The 18,925-nt window shown below is 43.5% G+C and overlaps 1 protein-coding gene across 1 annotated transcript in view; it reads right to left on the minus strand.

Annotated features, from left to right (window-relative positions):
* The window catches only part of CDYL2 (chromodomain Y like 2), a 152,968-nt gene that overhangs the window by 42,906 nt on the left and 91,137 nt on the right, over positions 1-18,925 (minus strand). Inside the window, exon 2 of the mRNA XM_058528340.1 lies at positions 4,007-4,595. Within this exon, the coding sequence (XP_058384323.1) occupies positions 4,007-4,595 (589 nt within the window). The remainder of the gene's footprint in view (positions 1-4,006; positions 4,596-18,925) is intronic.

The following is an 18,925-nucleotide window of genomic DNA, read 5'->3' on the forward strand; positions in this document are numbered from 1 at the left end:
GGAAGAGAAAAACATCACAGAAGTGAAAGCTGAGATAATTTTAAAAGATCAATGGAGAGAAATTGGTAAATGTTGCCTGTTTGTGTGGGATGACTCATTCAATGATAGGAACAATTCTGGAAACACTGGATCAAGCAACGTCTGAGAGGCAGTGCCTATGCAACAGACAACAGTCACCAGAACACGAGAAAAATGATTTTCAAAATTCAAAGAAATGTGAACTCGGGGCCACAGAATCTGCATCAACAGTGGAAACTCAGTGGCTTCGTGGAAATCTGCAGAACGCTGGGCATCTAGGTTGTGCTAGGGCTCAGAATGAAACGTGGGCTCCTACTTAGGGATGTTTCCACAGGTTAAAGGCTCATCTGAATGTGTAAAGGATCGATGCTTTGGCCTATTTAGACAAGACAGACCAAGTTCTCCTGGACCAGACCACAAGAGGGATCAGCTAACCCAACAGCTTTTCCATATAGATAAAACTAGTCTGTTTTAGAAAAAACAACATGCCTGGTAAAAGGTGGATTAGCAAGGAGGAGAAATTATGTCAGGCTTTAAACCTACAAAGGACCAAATCACAGTCCCATTTACAAGCTTAAAATCCAAGGAATAACTCTGGATCTACCAACAAACGGATCTACGAACATCCATCACTTACAACTAAATGCTTCCGCGGGAACTACTGTATACACCCATGGCTGTTCAAATTCAGCACTTAAAATGCATATCCCACACCCTGCCCCCTGAGATCCCGATTCATTCGACTGGGGTGGAGCCCATTTTTAACAAGCTCCCCAAGGAATACTGAGGCAGATGGTCCCCAGACCACAGAGCCATTTGTCATTACTGGAGAAGAATCAGAATCAAGAGCGCTACTGAGTTGCTGCGTACATTTCACAAACATTGCTGGGGAAAACACAGTCTAAAGGCAAAACACCACCCGCCAGAGCCCCAATTTAGCATTTGTTCCCACAGCACAGATCAGGGAAGTCAGCAGTAAATGAGTAACATGTTACGTAAGTCGCTTTTCTGTATGCAGAACCTTAATTCACCAAAGACAAGTTAAAAATCATATAAAAAGCAACAGCCCACCCCCAAAACAAATGTTGTGAAAGCGTAGCCAGGATCTCCCCATCTCCTTCTGCCAGGCAAAGATGAGCCCGCCTCTATGCTGAAAACCCCGCTGGCTCACACTTGTGCCACTGGGAACTGGATCCTTTGGTGCAGGGGATCAGAGAACGTGGGGTTAGGGAAGGGGGAGAGAAAGACATCCAGGGTTCCACACGGGCATGGACACTGGCTTCATCAGGCTTCCCTCTGGTTGAAAACATAAGTGGAGCCATGTCTTGCTCTGACCCCTTGCTGGAAAGTTCTAGAACCACAAAACCCCCTCTGCCTTGGGTCTTCTCCAAGAACCCCAAACCACTCTCTTTCTCACAAGGATTCCCAGTCTCTTCCCCTCCCCAATTACCCTAAGACCTGGATAATAAGTTAGTTCTAACTAGAGTGTTGAAAGCTGACAGTGGTTGGGGCATTTATCACCCCAGTGATGACAGAAAAGGTCAGCGCAGGTACGGCCAAGACATACCACCTATATAACACACAGGTTACTCCTTCCAGTGAGCCAGCCTCAGGAATCTTCTCAACACTGACCTAGGGACATCCACTCTCAGTTTGCTGGAGAGCAGATTGTGTCAGAGGGAGCAGTCCCTACCTATCTTTTCATTACTCTGCTCCAAGCACCAAGCATGGAGACTAACCCTTAGGAAGTGCTCAAAAATAAGTAGTGAATGATTTAAACTGACACCTGACATGAACCTTAACTGCTGCCCCCATTATGCCACAGAGCACATCTCAAAATGCATTAGAGTCACCGGGGTCCTTGCAAAAGGGCTCCACCCCAGACTTAGTAAATCAGACTCTATGGGATCTGCATCTTAACAAGGTGCCAGGTAACCTTATACACGTAATCTGAGAACCACTGCCTTAACCTTATGAGAGAATCAATCTCAAGGACAACAATACCATCTGATGTGATTCAGCAAAAGGGCCCTCTGGGAACACCCAAAACCGAACAAAATAGAGGCGGGCAGCTTCCTCCTCTCTACCCAGATGTGGGCCCAAGTGGAGTAGAGAACATTCAACGTTGGGGAAAAAATGAGGCCGACAAGGGATCAGAGACAAGAAAGGTGTAGAGAAGCATTCTGGAGTTAATGGTGGGAGTTAACAAGGCCACCAATGATGCCAGCAGGCTTGTCCTCACCGATTTCCCCCGGTCATGGGGTACTATACACCTGATCATGAACCAAGGGGCACCGACGAGGCCCAAGGAAGGAGAGCAAACAGACAGCAGCTCTGCCCCACATTGGAAAGTTGCAAGAACGAGAGGCCCACCTTCATCTAGCTTCTCTGCAAGTCTGGCTCCTCTCCTTCATGCTGCAGGTCTGGCAGCGACAGTCAGCAAACCGCTTCCCTCGTGCTTCTCCCCTCACCCTTGGGGCAGCCACGTTTTGAGCAGGGCAGGGGGCTGCTACTAGCCAGGGTGCGGGGAGTCACGCCCAAGTTCCTTGAGCCTGCACCCAAGGAGCCTCCCCAGCCCCCCTCCCCACGACAGGGAATTCCTCTACTGCCGGCAGCTGTCACAGGAACATCAAACATGGACGTTCGTGCCAGGCCGCATCTACATAAGCCCGCTCCTCCCCGAGAGATGAATTTTTAAAACAAATAGCTTTTATATATGTTACCAGGCAGTCGTGTCAGCATCGGGGATCCCTAGACAGAAACGTGAGTCAATCTGGGGCAGAGACTGCTAAATAAATCCTGTTTGGGTGAAATTCCTCTCTCTGGAGAAAGAGGAACCTCAGAACAGATTGTTCAGATTCCCCAGCAAGAGTCCCTAAAAACGCTCTCCCCAGTGGGGCATTCTCTGAGAACCCTGAACTCTGAACTCACCATGACTCTCCCATGCATTTGCCTCCGTCACCCCACCCCTCCGTGAGCAATTCCAGCCCGGCCCACCTGTGGCCCACCTCCCCTCTTCTCACACTCTGGTTCTATCCAGAGCATCAGATGGCTCTACTCTGCTGGGTGCAGGTTGTCCACGCTCATGCAGGATTTCCTGACATCCCAAGGCTTAGGGTTCTGGCGGCAAAAGAGAAAAATGCCACCACATAGACACACAGGTATCTGGGAAACGAGAGTGCACACGTAACTGGTACGGACAGCTAACCTGGAAGATTCGGGCCACTAAGGACTCAGGCAAGAAGCAATTTGCCTACTGAGAAAAGTCAGGTCTGGGAGCTTGAATTACCTGGGTCATTGCCTCCTCTTTCCTTAATTTTGCCTGTGGGGATGCAGGAAGAGGAAGGAATTCCATAATCTTTGCTGTGTGGCTTCCAGGATGGAGTAAAAAGGGGCAAACCAAAAGAATGAGCAGAGGATGGGGTCAGGGCAGCCTTTAGGACCTGATATAGAGATGGGGCCAGATCATGAATGTTAGCGATAGATGAGGGGCAAGAGGCTCCAGCTTATGGACAGGTTTGGAGAATTCCAAGTCCAAACTGGGTCTGAGAAGGAGGAGCAGACTCCAGCGCAGACCCCGCTTTGGGCTACACTGCTAGGAATACCACAAAATGGAAAGAAAGGCTCTGTGAGGTGAGTGCTGCCCCAGAAAGGCACTGGCCCTCGGGGAGCGGGGGGAGTCTTGATGGATGGGGACTTTGAGCTGCCCTCAGAGCAGGGGCTCTAGAGTGGTTCCCATGGCTTTTGATGCAGTCAGGGATTTTTGACCCATTACAGGCCTTGGCTGGAGATCAGGCGCTTGGCCTCCCCACACACAGAGGTGTGTGTAACCAGTGTCAGCCTGTAACCAAGTCCACATGGCCCCAGGGGAGAGAGACGCGGGAGAACTCCTGCCTAGCTGGGGGTCTCACGCAGCTCCCTGGGCTGCACACAAAGCCCTCATCCCCCAAGGCTAGGGCCAAATGCACGAGGAAGACACGCCACATACCGAGCCCGTTCTCTGCCAGCGCCGCATGGCTAACATCGCACTCGCCCAGGTCTTGCTCTCCAACGTCATTCAAATCCAAGCTGGGCTGGTGGGACCCGTTTCCAAAGTTCCTCTCGTCCTTCTCGGAACCGGTGTCCCCATTTTCCAGCCCATTCTGAGCCTTTTTCAGGGGCATTATTTGCAAACCGCTGGGGGTAGTCCTGTAAGATACCGTCTTGGTGGCCCTATCCCCTCCCGCAGGGGGCTTGGCTGGGTACCCTTTCTTCGGCTTGGACAGAGAAGGGGTGATTCGCTTCCGTTTGTGGGAAGTCCCTTTGCTCTTTCCGGATTCGGAAGGTCTATGGGAGAGTTTCTCAACCGATGGGCCTCGGCTGTCCCGCAGGAGCTTGGAGGCGCTGGCCTGCTTCCCTGACTTGAGCCTCTTCTCCTTGGACAGGTGCAGCCCGTTGAATTCGTCGATGAACTCCTCACAGTGCAGCAAGTGGTGCTCGGGCTCCCACGTGTCCTCGGTGCTCCCATAGCCTTTCCACCGGATGAGATACTCCCATTTTCCTTTCTTGTTCTTCCTCTTGTCTACGATCCTTTCAACCTGGGATACAAGATGAGAGTCAGAAAAGAGAGAGAGAGAGAGAGAGGAAAAACAATCAGTCACAGTCATGAGGATAGCACAAACCCTCGGGGTAGAGGTGTCCGCCCCGGCCGTGGGGTGAGCTGTTCAACACTGGAAGCCCACACTTCCAGAAGTCAAGAAGGCTGGTTGATTTTAGGACATCACTGAATGGGACCAAGGGCGCACGGTCATTTCCCACAACGACTGCGTGACGCCATGCCCAGCTGGCAGCATCTGCCTGAAACTGCATCGCAAGCTTTCAAGAAAGATCTTTATTCTTTTCATTGCACCAAAGTAGAATCAGACTTTTAAAGACCAATTTGGTGTGGGTTTTTCACCCTTACTTATAATAATAATAACATTTGTGGAGCATCTATATGGTGGGCACAATGCTAATGTGTCCTTACAATAATACTAACAATTACTAACATTCATTGGGCATGTATGAAGTGGACATTATACTAAATGCTGGGCGCGGATGCTCCCATTTCATTTTCTCCAGACAACAACCCAGTGTGGTCGGTATTCTTTCCATCCCCAGTTTACAGTGAGGAAACAAGGACTCAGAGACATTAAGTCACACAACCAAGTTCCAAAGTGATAAGCGCAGAGCTGGGATTTGAACACTCTCACTCGTACTTATTTTCCTAATCACGAGGCCAGACCAACTTTCTCAACCACAAAAATCTTCCATATTGACCAAAATGACTTGAATCGACAAAGCTCGATTTCCTCCTATTCAGCTCCCCCAGCCGCAACACAGTGGACACAACCGCGAGGCGAGGTGATAGGCCACGCTCGTTGACAGCCTGTTATGCGCCTGCATAGCCCCATGGTGTGTACACCATTGTCACTCCCGTTGGTAGAGGAAGGGGTGGAGTATGAGGCAACTTGCCTACAATGTAGGACTAGGAGCTGGTGGAATTGAGATCTGAACCTATATCCTTCTGGTTCTAAAGCCATGTGCTACTGTCTACATACCTTCAAGGTAAGGAAATCTACCCTGTCTTCAAGGAATCTATGGAAAAACACACTTAGGAAAATGCCAGTCCTGATGCTAATCACTGGTGTATGGAGGTGAAGGGTATGTGAGAGTTCATTTACTATTCTTTCAACTTTGCTATAGATTTGAATTTTTCTTTTTTTTTTTTTGTGAGGAAGATTAGCCCTGAGCTAACAACCGTTGCCAATCCTCCTCTTTTTGCCGAGGAAGATTGGCCCTGGGCTAACATCTGTGCCCATCTTCCTCTACTTTATATGAGATGCTGCCACAGCATGGCTTGACGAGCGGTACGTCAGTCCGCACCGGGGATCCGAACCTATGAACCCCGGGCCACCAAAGCAGAGCGCGCAAACTTAACTGCTATGCCACCATGCAAGCCCCCGATTTGAATTTTTTTTAATTAAAAAAAGGACAGAAAATTCCCAATGTTCTACCAAAAAAAAAGCTAAATCTCAACGAAAAAGTAAACAATTCTATTCAAAAGTTTATTATATTTCAATGTCAACATAATATACTTTTCTAGAATGAAATTTTGACCCAATAAAATTAAGTAATAAGTGAGGAATACGCCCTTGAAACTCATGAAAAGAGAAATAATATGAGAGGGGAGAAGAGGATACAGTTATAGTTGATAATTGTTAAAGGTGGGTAATGAGTACATAGGGGTTCATTATATCACTGTTTATGTTTACATGTTTGAATTTTTATATGTTTAAAATTTTCCATAATAAAATGTAAAAAAGTTTGAAAAGTGAGATTGTCCCCCAATGGTTTATGTACAACAGAGGCTGTGCAAAATAATTAAACAACTTTCACTGCTCTGCATTTAATCAATATGTAAATAGCTAGACCATGCTGCCTCTTCATAATATTGCTTCTTCATCGACAATTTAAATTGTTTCCTTAATTGATTTATCTCAAATGAAATTGGCCTATTTTTATTAAAATTTCTTTCCTTATAAAATGCTGCCTGAACATCTGTTTTAGATTTATTACATAATTTTTAGATGTATCACACAAACTCTACAACAGTTTAAAAAAGTAAAACCATGCCAAATAATCCAGCTTCCAATCTTTTAATCAAGGAATGGGGCTAGTTGAGTATTCATCTGTGATAACACTTCAGAAAGTCAAGAGCATTTCTGGAAGAGCCTGCAGCTTTGCACATTTGGAGAACTCTGAAGGAGAAACCCTCTGCAGGTTTACAGAGGGAGGAAAGTGATCAAGCAACCTGGCACTGCCTGAAGTAGCAGCATTCCAAAGAACATCAACCTAGGAGTGTCAAGAGCAAGCCCAGATATTTCTTGGGAGCTAAGGGATCTGTGTTGGCACGGAGGTCTCCAGCTTCAGATAAGCATATGCCTGCCTCCCAGGATCAAAAAACTTCTTCCCCAGATGAAGCAGAAAACCATGTTAGACAAACAGCCAACACAATGGATAGATGGGTGGATGGACGGATGGATGGATGGAAAAATCGATAGTTGAGTGAATGAATGAACATATGGGTGGATAGTGGGATGGATGGATGGATGGATGGATAGATGGATAGATGGATGGAGGCATGGATGGAAGGGAGGGAGGGAGGGAGGATAGGAGAAAGGAAGGAAGGAAAAATGGGTGTTTGATGGATGGATGAACAGATGTGTGGATAGTGAGATGGGTAGGTGGGTGGGTGGATGGATGGATGAACAGATGGGAGGATAGTGGGATGGGTGGGTGAATGGAAGGATGGATAAATGGACAGATGATTGGATGGATGGGTGATGAGTGAAAGAGTGGGTAGAGAGGTGAGTTCAGGAATGAATGGGTGCTGGATGGATGGCACCCACTCATCAAAATGAGCTTAGTATTTAAGAACACGGGCTATGGAGCAAGACCATCTGGTTTAAATCTCCTGCTAAGCCTTTTATCACATGTTCTCCAGCAAGTCACTAAACCTCTTTGGGCCTCAGATGACTCATCCAGCAAGGGGGAACTAACAGCATCTACCTCTTAGGGTGGTTGTAGAGAATATACAAATAAGTTATTTTGCATTCCATAGTAAAGGTCACTTAATCTTGCATATCCTCCTATGAACACAAACCGTGGTGGTACCTAAAAACAGAATGTTTCCCCCTCTACAGATTAGGATCCCTTTAGGATAATCAATTCTTCCCTGGGAAGAAGAGAGAGCCCACCTTCTTAGATAAGTCCTTCCAAGTGTGGGTGCTGGCTATGCAGACCAGGGCTGCTCAAGAAGCCTACGGAGTCAGCAAGGGTGTGGTGTCTACATGGCTATTTGGAGCCACACTGAGGCCACCCTCCTAGTTACTGAAAGATTGAGTCACAGAGTCACAAGTGGCTTTATGGGGGACAGAAAAGCCACTGCTCCCACCTCTGGTCCCATCCGCAAAGCCGATGGGTGGCTTGACAACTCTTTCTACTTAAATTCAACCAATACCAACAAGAAACAGTAGTTAACAGGATCATCCCTAATAGCCTTGTAGGCAGAGAAAACTGCTGTCCCTGCCACTCTCTATCCACATAACCCTGGGCAAGTCACCCAACCTCTCCAGGCCTCAGTGTCCCCATCTGTAAAATAGAAATAATAGTAATAGCTACCTGTAAGGTTGTTGGAGGAACTGCAAGCAATAAGATACAGGGAAAGCAAAGGGTCTTGAATACCACAAAGCGCCACAAGGAGATGAGTGGGATTGCTCTGTTACGTATGAAACTTCTGTTGACAAAGTTCTTTAATATACATTATTTCCTCCAGTTTAAACGTTGGAAAAAAACAGTTTTTTTCAGGTTCAGAAAAACGATTGCTTTTTCTGAAAGACCGAAATGCCCACAAGCTGCTCAAAGGAAAGCTGGCTCCCAAATATCCCCTTAGACTTTGAATCCGCCGTCTCCTGGGACCTAATCTCCTCCTTTATCTCCCTGCGGGGGTTTTGCGACCCTCCTTCCTCTTCTTCTCAGGGGTGTCTCAAACTGAACCAGAATTCTGATTTCTTGTGTTGATAACAAAAGCCCACCTTACGTAGGACTTGATCTTGCGTAGGAATGCAACGTTTTACGTCTGGGAAATTCTTTCTTCGCCCTAAGCACCCCCGACCTCCTCCATGGTCCCCTAACTCCTCACACTTGCTGAAAACAGAGATCTGGGCCTCCAGGCGCTGGCTGCTCTGCTGCTGATGCACCACCCCACCCTACCTACACAGCCGTGCACTCCCAGAAGCTCAGTCCCTCCAAATGCAAACCATCATCAATTCCCGTTCCTCGTCAGCCCTAACTAACCACCGCACGGCTGGTATTTAAAAATCATGTGCTCATATACACCCGCCAGCTTCTTTTCCAAAGATAAGCAATCTGAGCCCCTGAACTATTCCTTAGAGTTCAACCAAATCATAAATTAACATTTACTCTCTGTGATCCCAGCTACTGCAGGAGGGGCCAAGGAAATTCTGATGCAATTATCACCAGTGCCACGATGACAAGTGGATGGCTGTCTCATTAGGAATAATAATGATGACAATCACTTTTAATGGCACATGCTAAGTTCCAGGAACTGTGTTAAGCACTTATAAGGTGTTACGTTTCATCATTATATCCAGGCTTGCAGTTGAGCGTTATTCTCACCACGGGACAGGTGAGGAAGTTAAGGCTCAGAGAAGGTGGGTAACTTTCCCTCGATCACACAGTCAGTAGGTGGTTAGCCAAGACTAGAACCCTAGTTCGTCTGACTCCTCAGCCCAAGTTCTTAGCCCCATGGCCACATCTCACCAGTGGGAAATCATCAGGTTAGCAGGGGACAAGCCCTTAAAGGAGTGAGCCCAAAGTAACCTCTAGTAGCAAATGATGGAAGGCGCTCTGATGTGAAGAGACAGGTGCTGTGAGAAAGAAGGGCGGAGGGGGTGGGGTACTTCAAAGCCCGTGGGCAGGAAGGTTCCTCTGAGAAAGAACAATTTAAGCTGAGACCAAACTGGACGTTCAGAGATGGAGAAAATGGACCAGTGCCTTTCCAAGCAGAGACAGGTCACTCCCCACCTTCCTCCTCTGCCTTCCACTGGCAGCTAACCAAATACTAACCCAATACTACCACCACCACCTAACATTTATTCAGCATTTACTAAATGCCAGCCACTGTTGTACATGATCCCTATAGGTTAACTCATTTTATCTTCAAAATAATCCAACAAGGCAGTAAATTTATTCTCATTTTTTATAGAGGATAAAAATTCTGCCCGCCTCTGGCCAGCAGTGGAGAGCTAAGACTTGGTCCAGTGCACCTTGGCTCCCATGCTTCCAGTGTCTACACTAGATCCACCTCCCACTCTTGTCCAGGGGTCCAACCTGCCTGACTGACAGCGTATCCGCAGCTTCAGACGCCTCCCCTCAACTCCTGCCGAGGCCACAGGAAACCTATAGCACCTTTCCATGGTTTAGGAAGAGATCCCTGAGCTTGACTCTCATGGGGTCCCCATCATGCCATGTGGGCCTCCCGCCCCTTCTGCTCCAATTCTCCATTGGTTCAAATGGAAACAGACTACTCATCAATCATATTCCCTATCCCAGTTTCCCACCAAACAACAACAGTGTATAAAATTACAGTAGCTCAGGAGCCCAGGATTACCAATCAAAGACTTTCCAGACTCTTGAAGAGATGCCCCCCACACCAGATGGGGCTGGACTGAGAATCTTTGGGTTACTAGTACATGTCTTAACCTCTGAATGCAAAAAGTAGAGCCCAAAAAGAATAAAGGAAGATCTCCATGCCTGCTGTCCGCCCATACATACACCAGAGCCGCCGTCCCTAGACATTCCCTGATTCTGGACCTCAAGCCCCAAATGCACAAGGACCTCTCTTTCTGCATCCTTTCAACATCCTGGAAGAGTTGTCCTTGCGGGTGGAAAGGCACAGGGAGTCCACCTTTACAACTTGGGGTATGAAGTCCTTGGGAAGGATAAACACAGGACGAGCTCTGGGAGCACGAGGAACGGGCTGTTTCAGGTCTAGAAGACTGACTGCTTCCGATTATCTAGTCGGAGAAGGCAGTACCAACAGGCAGCACTTCCCGCTCAGTCCAGCAAAACTACGCCAGGGAATAGCTGCCAGACCAAGAAATTCGGCTCAGAGCCGTGTAATTCAAGCTAACCTCCGAGCGGGAGTCTGAATGGGGAACTCAGGAGCATCCAAGTGATGAGGGACCAAGAGAAATTTCCACACCCACTCTAGCGGAAAACACTAAGCCAGAGAGACAGCTCTCTGATCGAAAACACACAGACAAAAACAGGTAATACCAACCATCATCACAAGACGTATTTATAAAACCCTCTAAAACCTATCAGAACACGATCATAACTAAAAATTTTCAGTAAAATCATACTAAGAAAAGCACCACTGTACATTTGTGGATAGCATTTGTGTCATGTTTTCAAAAACTGCAGAAAATATGACCTCTGTTTTTCAAAGAGAGGGAGGAAGAAAAGATAAGTGATGAAATGAAACCAACAGGTTGAGAAGGAAATCAAAATGAAAGAAGACTCGTTTACATAAAAAAGGCTGTAAGGAAACCAAAGAAAAAACCTGCAAAGAAGTAGAATTTCCACTAGAACCAGGAAAAAACAGAATCAACATGCAGAAAATCAAATCGGTAATGTAGACAATATACTTGAAAAGCCTTCCAAGAATGCAAAAGAAAAGGACACAGAGATTTTTTTTAAAAACATTAAGGAAAATGAGAATAGACATCTAGGACAGTTAATAGAGACCCAAATAATGTCAGTCTGGCAGAGGGAAAAAATCAAAATGAAAGACAAACACTAATAAGGCATTCTAGAAGAAATCTCTATATCTTCAGTCTGTAGATCAAAAAAAGATCTCAGTGATGGGGAAAGCAGAGGTTGAGAAGAAATCAACTCTATTTCTATTCTTGCAAAACTTCATCATTTCAAAAGATTAAACTCCCTACCCTCATACCCCAACCCTCTGCCATCCAAAATAGTAGGAAAAAAAATCAGGCAGTCTTCAGAGAAGACTTACCGGAATTAAACACTGGAATACAAAAAATAAATATTGTAAACTTAAGAATTCTAAAACCAGTCAAGTGGACTTTCCGATGAGATGGAGGGAGGAAGATATCTCATGTGTTAAGGGGCAAAATATAAACCACCCATTTAAAAAATGAGCCTGGAGGATCTTGTAGTGCCAGAAAATAAGAAAGTTCAAAAATTAAATAAATAAACCCCGAAAGATGGCAGAATGTCAAAGGAGCTGACTGAAAGAGATCCCCAAGGCCAAAGCTGGGACAATCTGAATAATAAAATAAACAGTGATAGTACTACATTCATAACCCAAAGAATAAAATAAATATCCATGAGTTCATCTTATATAAATAAACGAATTAATTATCAGAAGTTGGCCTGCAGGCCAAATTTGGCCCAATGCCTGTTTTTAAAAATAAAGATTTATTGGAACATACCCATGCCCATTCATTTATGTATTATCTATGGCTGTTTCACACTACAAGAGTAGAGTTAGTTGTATGACACAGACTGTATGGCCCACAAAGTCTAAAATATTTGCTATCTGGCCCATTACAGAAAAAGTTTGCTGACTCTGGAATAAACAAACAAATGGGGAATAAAAGACAAATATTCCTTACAGAAGAATTCCAAACAATCAATGTAAAAAGAATAAGGGAAATAGAAAAATCACCATTGGAACATCACAGTAGTAACTGCCACAGGCAAGATCCACAGATGGATGCTAAAATTAGTAGGTAAAACTTTAAAGAGAAATAGGGTATTAGCATAGCTTCAACATACTTGCCAACTATCCTGGTAGTTTTAACAGATGCCCACCAATTGATACCCCTCCCTTCAGGAGGTGGAACCTAATTCCTCTCCTCTTGAGTGACTAGACTCAATGACTCCTTTCTGATGAATAGAGTTTGCAAAGGAAAAAACAGTAACTGTACAGTGGAGAAACCTGGCAAACCTCAGTGGTTAAGGTTACATCACCCGTAATAAATCATGTGAATGTCACGTATGCTCTGATATGATTCACCGAGAAGGGCACTTCCCCTCTATGGTATAATTCCCCAAACCCATAGCCTCTTGAGAAAACATCAGACAAACCCAAATTGAGGAACAGTCTACAAAATACCTGACCAGTACTCCTGAAAATTATCAATGCCATGAAATTCAGGGAAAGACCAAGATCCTGTCTCAGATTGGAGGAGACTGAGGAAAGCAATAACTAAATGCAGTGTGGAATCATGGGTCGGATTCTGAAATAGCATTTGTGGAAATACTGGTGAAATCCTAATAAACTCTGTAGTTAGTTCATAGTGCAGCACCAGTGTTAATTTCTTAGTTTTGATAAATGTACACAGTGTAGGATGTAAATAATCGTGAAAACTGGGTTAAGGGGTACACGAGAACTCTGTGTACTATCTTTATAACTCTTCTGAAAATCTATAATTATTGCAAAAGTTTTCTAAAAGTACAATTTCAGGTTATACTAAAACTAAAGAAAAGCATCTGAATAATAGTAACAACAATCATAAAACCTAACAATTTTAAGCACTCATAATATACTTATTTGCTTAGTGATAATAAATAAAAGAATGAGCAAAGATACATCAGGCAGGACCAAATTTTGTAAAGAATATCAAAGTAAAATTTAGGAGAAAATATATTAAATAGGAAAGGAAGATTTTATTAAATTAAAAATACTCACTAAATACATAGTAGTCATGAACTTTTCGCATCAAATAACAGATCAAAAAATAACTTTACAAAATTCAACGGGGCTGGCCCGGTGGCATAGTGGTTAAGTTTGCGCGCTGCACTTCGGCAGACCGGGGTTCGCAGGTTCGGATCCCGGGTACAGACTGACACACCGCTTATCAAGCCATGCTGTGGCAGGTGTCCCACATATAAAGCAGAGGAAGACGGGTACTAATGTTAGCCCAGAGCCAATCTTCCACAGCAAAAAAAGAGGAGGATTGGCAACAGATGTTAGCTCAGGGCTAATCTTCCTCACAAAAAAAAAAAATTTCAACAGAAAACTTATAGTAACAATTTGAACTGAAGATTTAAACTCAATACTTTGAGACTTAGATCAAGCAGATGCAAAATATGGATACAAAGAATCTGAAATTATATAAATATGATGGTCAATCTAGCAAATACAGCAAATATTTGTACAAACACAAACTTTCAACTGCATAATTTGTAAAGAAAATAAACTCTACAAAATTTAAAGAAAACCACGTATGAAACAATTATGAAAATTCATTAAATAGGAAAATACCAGAGAAAAAACCCTAAGGAATGCCAAAAAGAAGATATTGTACAGACTGTGTTCTCCAAATACATACAATGCTATAATACTAGATGATAACACAATTTAACAATAAATCCCAACCACTTACAAATGAAAAAAAAATGATCCTAAGTAACCATCAGATAGGGAAAAATTTACAATAACAATTTTTTAAAAATCAAAAAAATGAGCACACACATATGTCAAAGTAGTTGGGATGCAGAATGAAAGGCGGAAGGAAGGGAGGGAGGGAGGCAGAGGGGGTGGGAGAGTGATTGCACATCCACCCTCAGTAATTAGTGAAAGAAAACACACTCGGGAAATATGAGGAAATAATAAATAATAATCATCATTAATAAATAAGAAAATAACAGTAAATTATCAAATAAATTAATTAAATAAAAATAAATTAATAATTATTAGTAAACTAGAAAACATAAAAAAGAACTCATTGACATTCAAAAACTGGTTATTGAAATAAAGAGCAAAACGTGGCAGAGCAGGCAGCTCCAAAGGCCTGTCCCTCCACAGAAACACTGAAAAATCAAGCAAAAACGTCAGTGAACTGTTTTAGAATTCTGGAAAACAAAGTCTATAGCAACCAAATGAATGCTGACTCAAGACAAACACAACTTAAAAACAGTAGGAAAGCTTTGTGTCATTTTTACTTATCCTCTCCCCACCCCCTCCCCACCACAGCAGCAGTCTAGAATATGGCAGCCCATGTTCCCAGTGTGGAGCCATGGTCCTTGGTTCTGGAGGAAGCACAGCAGACCCTACCCTCAAAGAACTGTGTTTGTTGTAACTTGTCAAGAGGACCTGAAGGACTGACGTAAGTGCTTGCTTTTGCTTTATTAAACTTGAAACTTACTCACACTGGAAAAATGGCTATGCAGAGTCATTCTTTCAAAACAATGTAAGGCAAATGAACAATCTGCTGCCAACTGGGGCAAAAGAGCACAGTTGAGAAAAACAATAGATGCCTGGGAAGAAAAGCTGGGGAGTTTCTTCGGGAAATTAGAGCATTCAAAAATGCCTGTGTACACTGGGAAATTTAGAACGCTATACATACGCCCAGGGCAGGATGCAAGCTCAGAAAATACCTGAGTCGCCCTAAGCTTTCAGCTCTGGCTGATCTCTAGGCTTAGTGCGGGCAGGAAGTGAAGACTAAGGCAGTGTTGTAAGTGGCCTGGCTGAGCACTGAAGGAATGTCCCAACACAGACCCCGTCTGGAAGGCCTGTGGGGGAGCTTGCTTGCTTGCTTCGCTCCTTCTTTCTTTCAATCTTTGTTTCTTTATACTCCTTTCTTTCTTTCTATTCATCCTTCGTTTCTTTATTTATTTCTCCTGGAATACAAGGAAACCTGTCACAACTAGCTTAACACAAGCTAAAGGAACAAAGATTTCAGAGACCACACATGACAAGGAATACAGACTTTGCAAATATAGTTTAAAAAAGTCTCTTAGCAAACAGCAACAGCTCACAACAAGCAACAAAACAAACTCCGATGAGAGACAAGAGTTTTATTTCCAGAGTTACCACATTATAATAGTCAAACCATCCAGTTTTCAACAAAAATTATGAGACATTCAAAGAAACAAAAAAAAAAATGGTCCATTCATAGAAGAAATTAACATAAACTGTCCTTGAGGAAGGACAGACATTGGACTTACTAGACAAAGGCTTTAAACAACTGTCTTAAATATGCTAAAGAGCTAAAGAAAACCATGAACAAAGAGTTAAAGAAAGCCAGGATAACAATGTCTCAACAAATAAAAAATATCAAGAGACAAAAATTATAAAAAGGAACCAAACAAATTTGGGAGCTGAAAAGTACAAGAACTTAAACAAAAAGTTCACTAGAGAGTTTCAATAGAAGATTTGAACAGGCAGAAGAAAAAATCAGCAAATTTGAAGCTAGTTCAACTGAAATTATCCAGTCTGAGGAGCAGAAAGAAAAAAAAAATGAAGAAAACTAAACTGAGCCCCAGAGACCTGTGGGACACCGACCAACAAAGGTAGAAAGATACATATAATGCGAGTTCCAGAAGGAGAGGAGAAAGAAAAAGGGGCAGAAAGAACATGTGAAGAAATAATGACCAAGGGCCGGCCCCGTGGCTTAGCGGTTAAGTGCATGCGCTCCACTGCTGGTGGCCCGGGTTCGGATCCCGGTCGCGCACCGACGCACTGCTTCTCCAGCCATGCTGAGGCCGCGTCCCACATACAGCAACTAGAAGGATGTGCAGCTATGACATACAACTATCTACTGGGGCTTTGGGGGAAATAAATAAATAAAATTAAAAAATAAATATGCAAAAAAGAAATAATGACCAAAAATTTGCAAATTTGATGAAAGATGTAAGTCTACACATTCAAGAAGCTCAACAAACTCCAATGAGGATAAGCTCAAAGAGATGCACACTGAGACATAGTACAATCAAACAGGTGAAAGACAAACACAGAGAGAATTTTGAAAGCAGCAAGAGAGAGACTCACCACATACAAGGGATCCTCAATAAGATTAGCAGTCAATTTCTCATCAGAAAACGTGAAGGCCAGTAGGCAGTGGAATCACATATTTAAAGTGCTTGAAAGAAAAAACTGTCAACTAAGAATTTTATATCTGGCAAAACTATCCTTTAAAATGAAAGAGAAATTATGACATTCCAAGATAAATAAAAACTGAGGTAATATATCACTAGTAGACCAGTGCTTCAAGAAATGCTAAAGGGAGTCCTCTAGGCAGAAGTAAAAGGACATTAGACAGTAACTTGAAGCCACATGAAGAAAGAACTCCAGAAAAGATAACTACATAGGTAAATATAAAAGCCAGCATTGCTGTATTTTCGGCTTGTAACTACTTTGTTTCCTGTACGATTTAAAAGACACAGACATAAAGCAACAATTATAAATGTATGTTAATGAGTACAGAATATATAAATATTCAATTTGGAATAATAACAACAGAAATGGGGGAGAGGGAGGGAGCTGTATATAAGCATGTTTTTATGCTGTTGAAGCTAAGTTGATATCAATTCACTAGATTGTTATAAAGTTAGCATGTTAATGGTAAACCCCACAGTACCACTAAGAAATATCTAAAAAATATTCAATAAAGGAAATGAGAAGGGAATCAAAACAGTATAACAACTGATTTTTTAAGCAAGGCAAAAAAATAAATTTCGGGTGAATCCCATTGAAGGAGAAATAGAGAAAATACAAATAAAATGAATCATAAATGAAATGAGAATGTAACAGATGTAAATTAAATGCATGTGATATCATGCATTCTAACATGCTGAAAAGTTTGAAATACTGGATGAAATGCGTATTATGAAATAATATATACATTAGCAAAAATGAATTAGAAGCTGAAAGTATCAAGAGATCAATAACTAGGAAAGAAATAGATATATTTACTAAGAATTACATCAGACTTCTTATCAAAAACCATGCATGATAGCATACCGTGAAATAACATCTTGAAAGCGATGAAAGAAAAAACTGTCAATCAAGAACTTGATATCCACCAAAAACAGCTTTCAAAAATGAAAAAGAGGGGCCGGCCCGGTGGCACAAGCGGTTAAGTGCGCGCGCTCCGCTGCGGCGGCCCGGGGTTCGCTGATTCGGATCCCGGGCGCGCACCGACGCACTGCTTGGTAAGCCATGCTGTGGCGGCGTCCCATATAAAGTGGAGGAAGATGGGCACCGACGTTAGCCCAGGGCCGTCTTCCTCAGCGAGAAAAAGAGGAGGATTGGCGGATGTTAGCTCAGGGCTGATCTCCTCACAAAAAAAAAAAAAAAAAAAAATGAAAAAGAAACAATTTCTCAGACAAAAACTAAAGGAATTCATCACCAGCAGACCTACTCTACACAAAATGTTAAAGGAAGTTCTTCAGACAGAAGAACTATGATGCCAGACAGAACAGCGGATCTACACAAAGAAATAAAGAGCACTGGAAAGAGGATAAATGAAGATGAAAATAAAGCTCTTTTTTTTTTAACTTTTAATTGCTCTAAAGTTAAATGACTATCTTAAGTGAAAAGAGCACCAATGTAGGGGCCAGCCCCGTGGCATAGCGGTTAAGTGCGCGTGCTCCACTGCTGGCGGCCCGGGTTCGGATCCCGGGCGCGCACTGAGGCACCGCTTGTCAAGCCATGCTGTGGCGGCGTCCCACATAAAGTGGAGGAAGACGGGCACAGATTTAGCCCAGGGCCAGTCTTCCTCAGCAAGAAGAGGAGGATTGGCATGGATGTTAGCTCAGGGCTGATCTTCCTCACAAAAAAAAAAGAGCACCAATGTATTGTGTGTTCATGGCATATATAAAAGTAATCTGTACAACAACAATAGGACAAAGGCAGGAGAGAGAGGGGAATACTACACTGTTGTAAAGTTATTAAACTGCACATGCAGCAGTAAAAGTTGTATGAAGGTAAAATTGAGTAAATATACACAATGTAAACTTGAGGGCAATTGTTTTTAAAAATAAACAAGAGATACAAATAATTGCAGAGATAAAAAAGAATCATGAGGAACGTTGAATTTTTTTGAAAATTTTAATTCAAAAGAAGGCAGAAAAATGAAACAAAGAACAGATGGAGCAGATAGAAAACAGCCAGCAGGGGTCGGCCCTGTGGCGTAGTGGTCAAGTGCGTGCACTCCGCTGCTGGCGGCCCGGGTTCAGATTCCAGGTGCGCACCGAAGCAGGCCATGCTGTGGCGGTGTCCCACATAAAGTACAGGAAGATGGGCACGGATATTAGCTCAGGGCCAGTCATCCTCAGCAAAAAGAGGAGGATTGGCATGGATGTTAGCTCAGGGCTGATCTTCCTCACAAAAACAAAACAAAAACAAAAATGCACCATGGGCCTGCCCAGGAGTGCAGCGGTTAAGTGGGTGTGCTCTGCTTCGGGGGCCCAGGGTTCACAGGTTCAGATCCCGGGTATGCACCGACCCACTGCTTGTCGGGCCATGCTGTGGCAGCATCCCATATAA

Source organism: Diceros bicornis, chromosome 32 (assembly GCF_020826845.1).
Source record: "Diceros bicornis minor isolate mBicDic1 chromosome 32, mDicBic1.mat.cur, whole genome shotgun sequence".
Lineage (NCBI taxonomy): Eukaryota > Metazoa > Chordata > Mammalia > Perissodactyla > Rhinocerotidae > Diceros > Diceros bicornis.